We start from the raw sequence: 12093 nt of genomic DNA on the forward strand, positions 1-12093 counted from the left end.
TTTTGTGGTTTTCTTTATCAGTTCTCTGTGTAAGGTTCTTCACACTTCCTCAAGAGCTGAAGAGCTCATAAATGACTTTTTAATGTGTATAAATATAGTTGTAACTTGATAAAATGATACTGTAATGTAAAATGATACGTAATTTAGAGTAATGTTGGTCAGTTTAGTTTAATATTTAGCTCCATGTATATTGTTTCTAGCCACTGTTTGGAAAAGTTGATTTCTGCAACAACATATCTTGCCCAGTTGACTGCATTTCTTTCTTTGTTTCAAATTAAATTTTGCTCAGTTGTGTTCATCTAGAACAGAGGAACAACTCAAAGTCCCTACATATAGTGCATCCTATAGAAAAACAAAACAAACACAGAATTTACATGAAATAGAGGTGATAGAAGGGGCTCCAAAGCTCTATCTGTGCTGAGGCAGGAATCACTCAATGTTATTTTAACACTGGCTGTTTCCGCAGTGATGTCTTTCTGAAAATTTACTTGTGAGAAATCATGGAAATCAGACACAGAAGAAGAAATACACATGCAAAAACACATTTTTATTAAGTATTATTCACGGAAAAGACGAGCTGTTTAAGCACTGGCTGAAAGTGATTTTAGTATATTTTCTGTGGTCCTATTTTTATATTTAGGACAATTCTTCCTACTGCATTCATCTTACATTTCATGATTGTTTACTGTACATTGCGTAATTTATGACATCCATTTTCAGTTACTTTGGTTCTCATAATTTTTAGGTCTGTTCTTCCTAGTTCATGCTGGCAGGACATTGAGGTTGGTTTCCACTGGAAAACAAGTCAAAAGGAAAACAAACCCAACCTATTAGTGCTGAAACCTGACCTACTTTTAAATTGCTGTCAGGTGAGGAATCTCCTCCAGATTTTAACCATCCGTTTATTTTATGGAGAACTTGAGGAATATGACAGCAGTTAGGAAGTACATTGTTCCAGACACTGGAAAACATATTTTGTGTGGTTTGTCTACAGAGCTCTACTCCTCTGTTTTCTCGAGGCAAAGTGGGAAAGACCGAGGCAACAAAATCACATGCATGTAAATATATGTATACAATGAGCAGAATAGTTGTACTTGGGCTGATTTACTGGCACCCAACATACAGAGATGAATTAAACAGAGTAATTGCTCCTTTAACACTAATTTTTTTGAGCTATTTAATCCATATTGTGCACGATCTAATGAAATTTTTAAAAATGCTGTTTTTTTCAGTGAAATCCGTGGTGAATATGTTGTGTGTATGGATTCATGTGTGACATCAAACTATTGGACGACACATAGGGCACAGATGGAAGTCACCATCGCTGAGCTTTGTTTTTTCTTTTTTATTTAATGCAGAGCTATGAAGAAAAGCAGTCCCTATAACCAGCAGATATATCCGTAGGACTTTTTTTCAAATGGCAAGGAGCACACTTCAGTGGGATCAAGCTGCCAATGCTAGATGCTTCCTTGGCTTCTGTGAAGATGCCAAGCAAACTATGAGAGCTCAGATGAGTAGAAAAAAGATGTGCCCATCCTCTGCACTTCATAGTGGTTGCAGACCTCAGGGGAGGGGTAGAAATATGAAAGTTTGCTACACTTTTCCTTAGGATTTGATTATATGGGGGGTTAAATCATCAGTGCAGGTTGCTGGACTATAGATATGTGCCTCATAAATAGCAATAGCAGAACTGGGGAGTTTTCTGCCGCTGACAGGTCCAACGTCTCCTGTGTGCACCATTGCTAGTGGGGACCAGCATAGATGGGAGCCCGTGGGCTGCTGATGTTTGAAGGACTGTCATAAGATGTTGGTCAGTAAGGTTTAGTCACAAGAGTTTTAAAAACCTGATGTCTCTTGTTCATTTTCTCTTAGTGCTGTCCCACTTTTTACCACTGGTGGAACTGGGGAACTTTTGAATTCAATGCTGAATATTTGAATGCAAAATAAAATTGTGGCTAACACAAGATAGCATTGACCTCAAAAAGTCATGGACCCTGAAAGAGCTCTGGAGTAGGGATTCGAAGAAGGAAAATGTTGTCTCCAAAGATTTTATTTGCCAGACAACATTGCATCCCTGAGCAAGTTTGAGCTGAGCTTTCCAGAGACTTACAGTTTTTGCCCCTGTGGAAACAGAAGTGCTCTCCAAAGCACAGCCTTACTACAGCTGCTCAGCATTTGTCATACAACACTTATAATAGAAGGGAAAAAGTATTTTATTTTGCACAGTTTGGTTCTGAAAGCTGACAAAATCATTTCTGCTCCAAATTTCCCCCCCTACCATTCCCAAGTGATTGCTGGCTGGTACAGTTGGACCCAACAAGGTGTTGGGTCATACCATGAACAGTGCAGGGAAAATGTACTGGTAACTGTTGGTACACTCACTGCCCCTGGTGCAACCACCATCACAGTGGAAATCCAGAATAAATCCCACAGCAATGTTGCTTTTAACAGTACTATCAAAGGGGAGCATACTAACAACCATCCATCCCTTTCTTCCATACGCACACAAGAGTATTGTAGAAAAATAAGCCAACATTAATCCTACATCCTTGCTTTGGTGGCTTTGGGGCGTATATTTATGTCACCATTAGATTTTAAGGTGGGTGATTTAAAGCTACAATAAGAAGGAAAGTCCTTGCCTTGTTCAAATTGAATATTTTATGATGTGCTGCAAATACAAAAGCTGGTGCAGTTTTCTGAGATGTATACTGAATAAGGCAAGTCTCTGCAGGACATACAGTATTTCTATAGCAATATATGCCCCTGCCTGGTTAACACCTTAGAATACTGGCGCAAGAAGAATTGTAATCGCATAGTTATTTTTTGCAAGAGGTCAGGTTGAATAATCATAATGTTCCTTTCTGGACTTAAAATCTTTTAATCTGTTTACTCATTTTCTTTTTATGTGTTGCATCATTTGAACAATGAGACAAGGGCAGCCAATTTCTCTTTCCTTTCAAATGCTGAAGTAGCCAGGTTTGCTCTCTGGTTCTCAAGCTTTTTCACAATGCAGAGGAAGTCTAAAGTCAAACAGAAAATCCCTCCATTAAAAACAAAATAAATTTAAAAAATGGAAATATTTGTATTAATAAGAATCCCTTCATTAGAGAAAACTAATACTCAAAGCCAGAACTTCCTAGAAACAGCCCTTTCAGTCTTTCTTATCTCACCTCACACTTCCAGCTTCATGCCCCAGGGGCTGAGGTATGTGCTTTTCCTGATTTATATTGTAGGAAACTGTGAGACCAGTGAGCTCTTCACTGTTGTTGCATAATGCTCATATTTTACCTATTTGATACCTTCAGCTCCTGATTTCTGAGATCAACCCTCTTACCCCTCGCATCCCTGATGTGCAGGTTTCTAGCCCAGCCTGATAGTGCTTTGCTGATTTGTCCACCAGAGGCTGCATCATGGCTTGAACTGCAGTGAAGCATCAGGTGAACTCCATGCACTTCTGGAAGGAACCGCCTGCTAGCTCTGAAGAGCTTTGATGGCATTTTTTGCTTAAATCCACTGCTGATGAGTTCATCAATAAGACTTTTGATAAAAAGCAATTAAACTGTCAAGCAGTAAACAATCCAGAGCTACTCCAGCCTGCACTCCAAGAGACAGAAAAGAAAAAACATTGACGTTTTGCCAAATGGCAAAGAAGTGAAAGCCATATTTCAAAGGGTGTTATTTTTCAAGCTCCTAAAACAAGAAGAAAGGTTCCTACACTTATTAACAGCGGGGGATGCAGGGGTGAATAAATGAGAGGATTTATCTGTACACACAGATGGTACCAGCAAGAAAGAAAGGGTAACATGAATACATTACTAGCAATATATGACTAATGTCTTTGTAAATCCACCATTTGTTTGTTCTTCCATTAATTTATTTGTTTACCTGAAGGCTAACACCTGCAGCCCCAGCGCAGTGGGGGTCTGGCGGGTACTTGGCAGAGTCAGCTGCGATATAAGGTTGCAGGTGTTGCTCTGCTGGCCACAGCATCAGAAATCCAGACAGATTGGCTCTTGGTTTGTTGTTTACGAGTTTAGGAGCCTTAAATTCAGAGGTTTTGTTTGGTGCTTATCTTTAATCAAAGAGTTTATTCGAAACTTTGCATGCTCAGCTTTCCTGATAATACTGCAACAGAGTCAGCTCCTTCAGAAAAAGGTTGATCCCATCATTCCTTCTTTCCTGCAGCAGTTATTGTTTTCTTTTTGTTTGTCAGTTTGGTTCTTTCCTGATGAATTTGTTGGTAAAATGGATTAACGTAAAGTCAGGGTGTACTACTAATTCTGAGATGCCTCCTTAACTCTCCCTGGGTTACATCTGTAAATTAGAAATTACAGAAATATAGAAATTCCATAGTGGCAAGGATTGACGCCAGCCCTTGAAGAGAGCCTCATTAATTACCAGGACATTGTTAGAGTGGCCCCTCCTTCTCCTCTAATAAAGACTGCGAGGTCTTTTGGGGTCTGTGCAGTGCACTGAGCCAACAGTGCACACACACATGCAGCCCAACTAACCAGGTAGCTCCTCTGTGTGCACAAAACCACTTGCATTCGCAAAATTGTTTGAATCCAGCCCTAACCTGGGATGTTCAGTATGACTTTACTGGATACTTGAAATGATTAAATGCCAAAATGGGAAGAAAAAGGAGACAAAATTCCCAAATCCATCCAGAATTAAAAAAAAAAAAAAAAAAAAAAAAAAAAGAGAGAGAGAGAGAGAAGAAAAAAAAAGAGAAAAATAAAAATAAAAAAAAAAAAAAAAGTGTAACAATGGGTGCTGAGTCTGTTTTGAATATCTGTCTCTGTTCCTTCATTCATCTCCATTAGAGTTATGCAGACTTTCTATAGCTGATCCCAGACCAGAGGACCTTGGGATTTTGTTGTAGACTCCAGCACCAAGCTAGGTTGCCTGACAGATTTGCTTCATCTGCACGATCTATACCTGACATCTCCTAAATGAAATGCTACATCCAAAAGCTTTTATCTCAGGAAAACCTGGAACCAAAGTGCAGTCTGTGTGCCCCCATGGGAATTGAAAATATCTCCTGTTTTATATGATCAAACTGTGTTCTGCTGCCCGTCTTCAACACGTTGGGTTTGGATGGTGATGAATCTTCCTCAGTAGGGTAAGGCTTGTGGAACAGGACATTGCTGTATGGCCTGCTTGTTTCATTGGGACTAATCTGAGAGTTTCTGTCTTTATTTCCTGCAGTGAGAAAATGGAAATAATGTTTCTTCCGGCCTTCTTCACGCCAATAGTCAGTGAAGTGTAATAAAGGAACATTATTTCCATTTTCTCATTGCAGAAAATAGCCTCAGGTAAAAGTTGTAGCAGAAGTGAAAAGTATTGATATTTATACCTTTTTTCAGGTGTTTGTTTTCTTTTTAAAATAAATGTGTCTTTTGAAATTGTTTCCTGCACCCCCAGAGCCAAGCAGGACATGTGCTCAGGGTGCCCATGTGTGATGTAGGCACCCAGCTTAGATCCTTCCCCAGGCACTGCACTTTTCCATGCCCCTTGATGAGCCAGAATCAGTGCTTGGAGATGGAGATGCAAGAGGTGGAGCAGCACATACTTGGAACATGGTCCCAGCAGATGTCCATGTAGAAGATACAAATGTGGCTGCTTTGCTGACTTTTTCCCAGGTCCAAGTCCCTGGGTGATGCTAACGGTGCTCTGGTTTGCAGCATGACACTTGAGCTGTTCCCGGGGTTTTCAGGTAACTGCACTTGGCTACTCCTTTGAGTTTTTCTTCTCTGAAAACCTTTTGGCCTCTGAACCAAGATCAAAATCAGCAGGGGAAAGAGGTTCCTTGTGCTGATATTTGGGACAGTGTGTCCAGCCACATGAGCCAGTGCCAGCCTCAAGACAGGATCAGTCGTCCTCCACTAATAAGAAAGTCCTCCTGCCCTCTCTTTCTGCTCAGAAAATTTTGTCTTAAATTTCCTTCAGACAAAGACTTAATTCTGCTCTTGTTGCCTGCAGTTTCAGTTGTGCCTTCTGTGCACTGCTCAAAATTGCAGAGCTGGTGCTGTCGTTAAGGAAAAAGAAATGTATCCCAGAATAACAAAAGCTGGAACAAACAAATTGTGGCAGTGTTTTGTGAGTGCCCAGGTCTATTCAGAGCAGGACGCCAAGTCCCGGCTCAGTGGAGCAGAGGGGACTGGCATCAAGACCAGCTATAGACAAGCGGGACACATCTCCACCATGAGTTAAGAGCTCAGATGCTCTCCCACAGCTGCCCTTGCTGTTTTGCTCCTGACATGTCAGTCCCTGGGCACTGTACGGGGAACAGCATTCCCAATGACATTACATTTGAGTTAACCCTATTTTGGAGGAGAAGAGCCATATGGCCACGAGCTCCACATGGGAAGTGGTACCCGTGGTTTCGGGTACTGTGTTGCAGAGCATCCTTGGGAGGTGGGACCCAGCCATGATGCTTTTCCCTAGGAGGGAGACATTATTTGTGAGTGCAAACATGTAATTCAAATCCCAAATTCCATAACATAGAGTATCCAAAGAAACATATAGGAGCATGCATACTTCAACTCGTACCTTGTACCCAGGGGTGCCATTGACACTGTGAGTAAGCAAGTGGCTGTAAACTCACTGATGGCTCCTCTTGAGTCCTTGGATTAAGCTCCAGTTTGCAATGCATCATTTAAGAGGTTGAAAATATTTTCCGTGTGTTGAAAGAAAATTATAAACAGATTGAGCCTGGGTACACTAGATCCGCTGAACCCAATTTTACCAAGAAAAGCTTTTGGTTAAAGAATGAGGCATAAGGAGAGGGAGTTGGGATGGAGGACAATGTTGTCACTTTAATGGAAAAATGCATACAGAGGCATATTCTCTGTGAACAGGCAAGGAGAGAGACCTTGTGCAGGAAAGCACCTGGTGTAAATCAGTGCCTGCTAAAGCAGTCCATCACTTGAATATAACCAAAGCAACTGTATGAAATTGCGCAGCAGCACGCATGGCGTTTTCTTGGGGATATGTGCTGTGTTCAAGCGTATTAATTACTGCGTGGGCTCAATTTTCAGTGCAATCAATCCATGGGAAACAAAAGGGCTGCAGGGGAAATATAAAAAGACAGCCAGCTAATAAGAGCCAGATTCAGTAAAACTATCTGCCTACTCTGAATGGTGAGGTAGAGGTTGTGCTTGTTCTCCCTTGGCAAGGCACATGACGTTGTGGTGGGGCATGTAAAGGGTGTAGGGTTGAGAGGGGCTTGGAGCAATGTCCTGTGCATATATATATAAATATATACATAGTTATGTACACAAGGCACAGATCCTCTTGTGGGAAGCTAGGTAAGAAAGGATTGTAATTCAAGGTCTTCTGCAGAGTGTTCAGGGTGTGCTCTCAGTGTTGTGTGATGGCACTTCTGCCGGAGCATCCTCTACCTGCAGTCTCTTTCCCTGCCCTGCTATGAATCATGGGCTCATGGATTCAGTAGGTTACCAGGGGCTTTCCCTGCCCTGCTGTCATCCTGGTATGGCTACACCAGCCCCTCTCTGCTAGCAGCAGGCATCAAGCCACACTGATACAACCATGGGGCTCCTGGGTGAACTTCACGTTTGCTGCAGAACTTCAGTGTAATGCCAGTATTTTAGTAGACCATTTGGTCTGTTTGCCTAGCACTTAATAGGGGGATTATTTTTTTTTTTTTTTTTTTTTTTTTTTTTTTTTTTTCCCAGATTGCTTTTCAATTTTGAAGTTGAATGTGCTCATTTTTAGTGGTAGCTTTCTCATGCATTCAGGCTCCAAACTTCCCTAGGAAGTGACTTCATGGCATTATTCATGCAGATTATTGCCTGGAGTGGCTGCTGCTGAATTACCTAGTGTTCATATAATGGCAAACTCGCAGTCCATATGTATTTAATGACTGTAATCATTTATTATTTTCCCTTTATTAGGTTTGTTTTTAAAGAAAGTTTTACAGTGCTATTTATGATATGCTAAGTGGTGCAACTTGCTGAAAAAACATATCACATTCATTTTATTTTTTAATAGGCTTTGCTTGTTAAAATGGAAATCTTTTATTTACCCTAATAGGGCAGTTTTTTGCTGACAGTTTTATTATTTCAATTACTCAGACATTTATTTCCTCTTTTGTTTCCCCCAGTATTCCTCCAGGGAGTTTTAATGTGTCCATTCTTTATTTAAGATTGGGTTCAGAATGTGTTATTTCTAGCAGGGCAGAGGAAAAGCATAATATAGCAGACATTAAATAGTGAGATGTCAAGGTTTTATTTTCTTTCCTCCTTGAGTAGTGGAATCCTTTCCCCTTCTGTGTCATCTGGTGATTAATTGCGTTCATAATCTGTGCTCCTTCATCAATAACCGTCTGCTATCAATGCCAGGCAGAGAGAGGCTGTGCTCAAGTAAAACGCATTTGAAAAAGGGTTTGTGGCTGCTGATAAATGAACATACATTTATGGGTAAATACTTATTTACTAATTCACTAATGCTCTATAGGCAGTGAGTACTTTTCACTCACCTAGGGGGAAAGCAGGGTGGGACCTTGCCTCCAACCCAAGCCTTGGTCAGCATATCATAACCTGACCCCCAAGAGCTCATACTGGTGGGGAATGTCACAGCCTCCACTGGGCCAGGTGTCAGTGGGCAAGAGCAGATTAAATTCACCTCTACTACCTATTCGCCTGTGCTATGTGAATTCAGTGTTTGCTCCCCTTGGCTTTTACTGAGCTAGAGAGTTACGACTTTCATTTGCAAGTCCTAGGAAATCTTTGACCACTCTCTGGTGGAAGGTGGTTTTATTTTCCTTTGTAGCATGGTTATCTCTGGTTTAGTTCTGTTATGTCTTTTATTTGCTCCTTGCTATTCTTCTGGTCCAGTCCTCAGACCACAACCAAATACTTGCTGGGAAATTTGGAGAGTTCCTGCAGCTCTAAGTGGATGTGTGCTTCTCCTGACAAGTTACTGCTTGGCCTTGGCCATTGTTTAGAGAGGTATAAAGCATCTTCAAAAGCACATCCTCATACCTCTGTATCCTGTTATGTTTTCCAGAGTGTCTGGGGGAGAGCTTTTCGACCGCATCGTTGAGAAGGGGTTCTACACCGAGAAGGATGCAAGCACCCTGATCCGGCAGGTCCTGGATGCCGTCTACTACCTGCACCGAATGGGCATTGTCCACAGGGACCTCAAGGTATGGCCAAGCAGCTTGACTAGGCAGTGTTAATGAATTTTGCATAATTATGCAAGTTTAAGGCATCTAAGTCCAACCTCCCCTGGGACTGGCTTTCAGTAATGATTTGCCATAAGAGGGATGTTCTAAAGTCTATGCATCCTTCCATTGTAATTGGTTTTAATGAGGACTCTTGCAATCAATGCTGTTATAGTCAATGGGCATTTTGCATGTATGATGTGGAGAAAAAGGCATTCATTAAAACCCAAAACATTACATTAAGACAAGACACTCAGCTGGGATGTGTTTACTGTTGCACGCTATCTTGTAGATTTGCTGTGCTATGTTTATTTTACTTAAAAATAATTAATAGCTAGAAATTGTGTGGGAAAGTTGAACACTTTCCTATCGTACTATTTAGTCCAATGTTTCTGGAGACACTTTTCACAGCAAGGATTCTTCCAAGGAGCATTTTGTGACAGTGTGATTTTAAGATAATCGTCCTTTCAGTTATGCCATGTTATCACATCAGAAACCCTCAGCTTTGCTGGTAAAACCATCACCAGCAACAAACAAACAAACAACATACAAACAAGCAAAGATTATTTCTGTTTTGTTTTCTCTTTATATCTCAAAATGTCATTAAGATAAACAGAAAGGCCTGGATTTCATAATACACAGACTTCCTGGTTTTAGCCATCTTAACTAGTAAATTAACAGTAGGCATTTGTAAAAGATACACATGTCAAAAGAAAGCTAAAAATTAAACTAAAAATTCTGTGAATAAAACAACACCACTGCTTGTGCTTTGGAGGATGCTAGAACCAGGAGTTGCCTTGAATGTTGATGCTGTAGTCTTGAATTGTCCTCACATAATGACAGTGGAATTTAGCAAAATAGGTCAAATTATATAAAGGCTGAATGAATATTAAAGTTGTCATGAGCCACAAAGAAGTCTTTCTTTTTAAAAATATTTAAATGCAATTTTAATTAAATTAATTTTAAAGTTATTATTTTATTTCCTATTGCAGTCCGGTATTAAACTGCAAGTTGGCAGTTTTGGCACATCCTCTTAGTGAAATCTGGAGTGCCTGGAACGTGACCTCATCATTTTGCCTTAAGATAGATGAAAAATCATAGTGATGAGAGACATTATTTATTTGCTTTTTTATCTCCTCCAGAACTAGTGCTGATAAGAAATGCTGCTTGGGGTAAAATAACAAATCCTGGGCTTGTTCCAAACTGTGATGCAGCAGGGCCAAAGCAGAGCCCTTTACCACTGTGGCCATCAGCAGCACAGCTCTCTAAGGTGAAGCAGAGCCCAAGCCAGACAGCCCTGGCCTTAATTTGGGAAAAATTCAATGCATGTTTTTCCCTCTGCTGATGTGAATCATGGGCCATGCATTTTAAAGAAAAATGCATGGAGGAAAATAATGTTCCCCAAATCAGTGTTTCTGCTTTGGCACTGTGCAGTTTAGTCCTAAAAGTCCCAAATAATGTTTAGGAGGTTTTTGTTTGGTTGGTTTGTTTTATATTTTTCTTGGTTGGTTCCTTGGTTGGTTGGTTGTTTCGAGGAGACACTAGTTACTCTTCTTCAGTCTCCTACAGCCATCAAGTGCTGCCCATATTTCCCATTCATTTCCAGCTTTTGCTCTGAAGGACATTAAAACATTCTCTTTTTACTAGAGTTCCGCAGTGCTTCAGCATTGAAGTGTTGTTTAGTTATTTAATGTCCAACTTTCTCCCAAATTCATTTTGCAAGAAGTAACTTCAGACCTCTTTCTGCCGTGGGAGACTTTGGTGGAAGGTCTAGTCTTAATTCAGATGTTCCTCTGTATGAACTCTACTCTTCCTATCTGTCTTTTAAGGGGATGCTGTAGCTCTTGGAATCACAGAGTCATAGAGTCAGAGAATGGTATCTCTTATTTTAAAACAGATTAATCTTATTAAAAGTTCCCATAATAAAACATAAAATATTTGGAAATGGAAAGTGGATTAATTTGCAAATTGCTTCAAGAGTTTATTTAGGGACATGATGAATTTAGATCAAACGAATATCATTCTCCAGCAGTATTTTGGGGCAAAGGCTAGCTCTTTTCTTTTTCTTTCTGTTTGTTTGCAAGTGTTTGTCAGTAGCATATCTGTTGTTAAAATGACTCATAAAATATGCTATATGAGGAACACCTGCTGTGAAATTTCTGTTAACGCAAACATTCCATGATGGCAAAAATAGGAATGGAATAAGGCTTTTTGTGGTTTCAAAATTTCAAGATAAGTGCAGGTTTCAAACTGTGATCTCCCCAAATGAAACTCTGGGAAAGAATCCACTCTGTAAAAATACAATCCTTGAAATATCCGTAACAATTATTTATTGCAATTATGTGTTATTCATACACCAAAATAGTACTTGCTGTAGTTAGGAGAAGCAAATCTGTGCTCTAATCTCAATAAAGTAGCAGAAGCTAACAAGAGATGGCAGCAGATGAAGTCCAGTGAAGTCCAGCATTGGCAAAAGGAGTGAAAAGCTGGAGCAGTTCTGCTTGGTACAAAGCCATCTTGTTAATGCTTTTGGAATTAACCAGCTCATTTTATAAAAAGTGGAATTGATTTAAACAGGTATTAAAAGAGATTTAAGTTTCAAATGGGTGGGTTTCTGAGCTTTGGTAAACATGAGTATATGGGGAACCTGAGATGAGTCAGTGGAAATAATTAGGAAATAGTTGTTTTTCCCTTAATACCAACTCTACCAGCCCTTCAGCTGATCAATACCAGAGACATTGATTTTCTGTTTAGTTCTACAATTTGGAATTGCTGCCTGCGTTTTGAAACTGGTAAGGTTTTCAGTGGCTGGAGGCATCAGGGAGAGCACAAAGAGAAAAACTTTTAGTGGAGGGCTCAAGGGATGGCATGAGTTTGGAAAAGGGCTGCTGGTTGATCAGGAAGGC

General features: G+C 40.3%; 1 protein-coding gene across 2 annotated transcripts in view; it reads left to right on the plus strand.

Annotated features, from left to right (window-relative positions):
* CAMK1D (calcium/calmodulin dependent protein kinase ID) overlaps positions 1–12093 on the plus strand; it is a 219428-nt gene that overhangs the window by 165095 nt on the left and 42240 nt on the right. For both annotated transcript variants that reach the window (XM_032183733.1, XM_032183724.1), the window contains exon 4: positions 9031–9169. In XM_032183733.1, coding sequence (XP_032039624.1) covers positions 9031–9169 — 139 coding nt within the window. The remainder of the gene's footprint in view (positions 1–9030; positions 9170–12093) is intronic.

The sequence above is a fragment of the Aythya fuligula genome, chromosome 1 (assembly GCF_009819795.1).
Source record: "Aythya fuligula isolate bAytFul2 chromosome 1, bAytFul2.pri, whole genome shotgun sequence".
In the NCBI taxonomy this organism is placed as follows: domain Eukaryota; kingdom Metazoa; phylum Chordata; class Aves; order Anseriformes; family Anatidae; genus Aythya; species Aythya fuligula.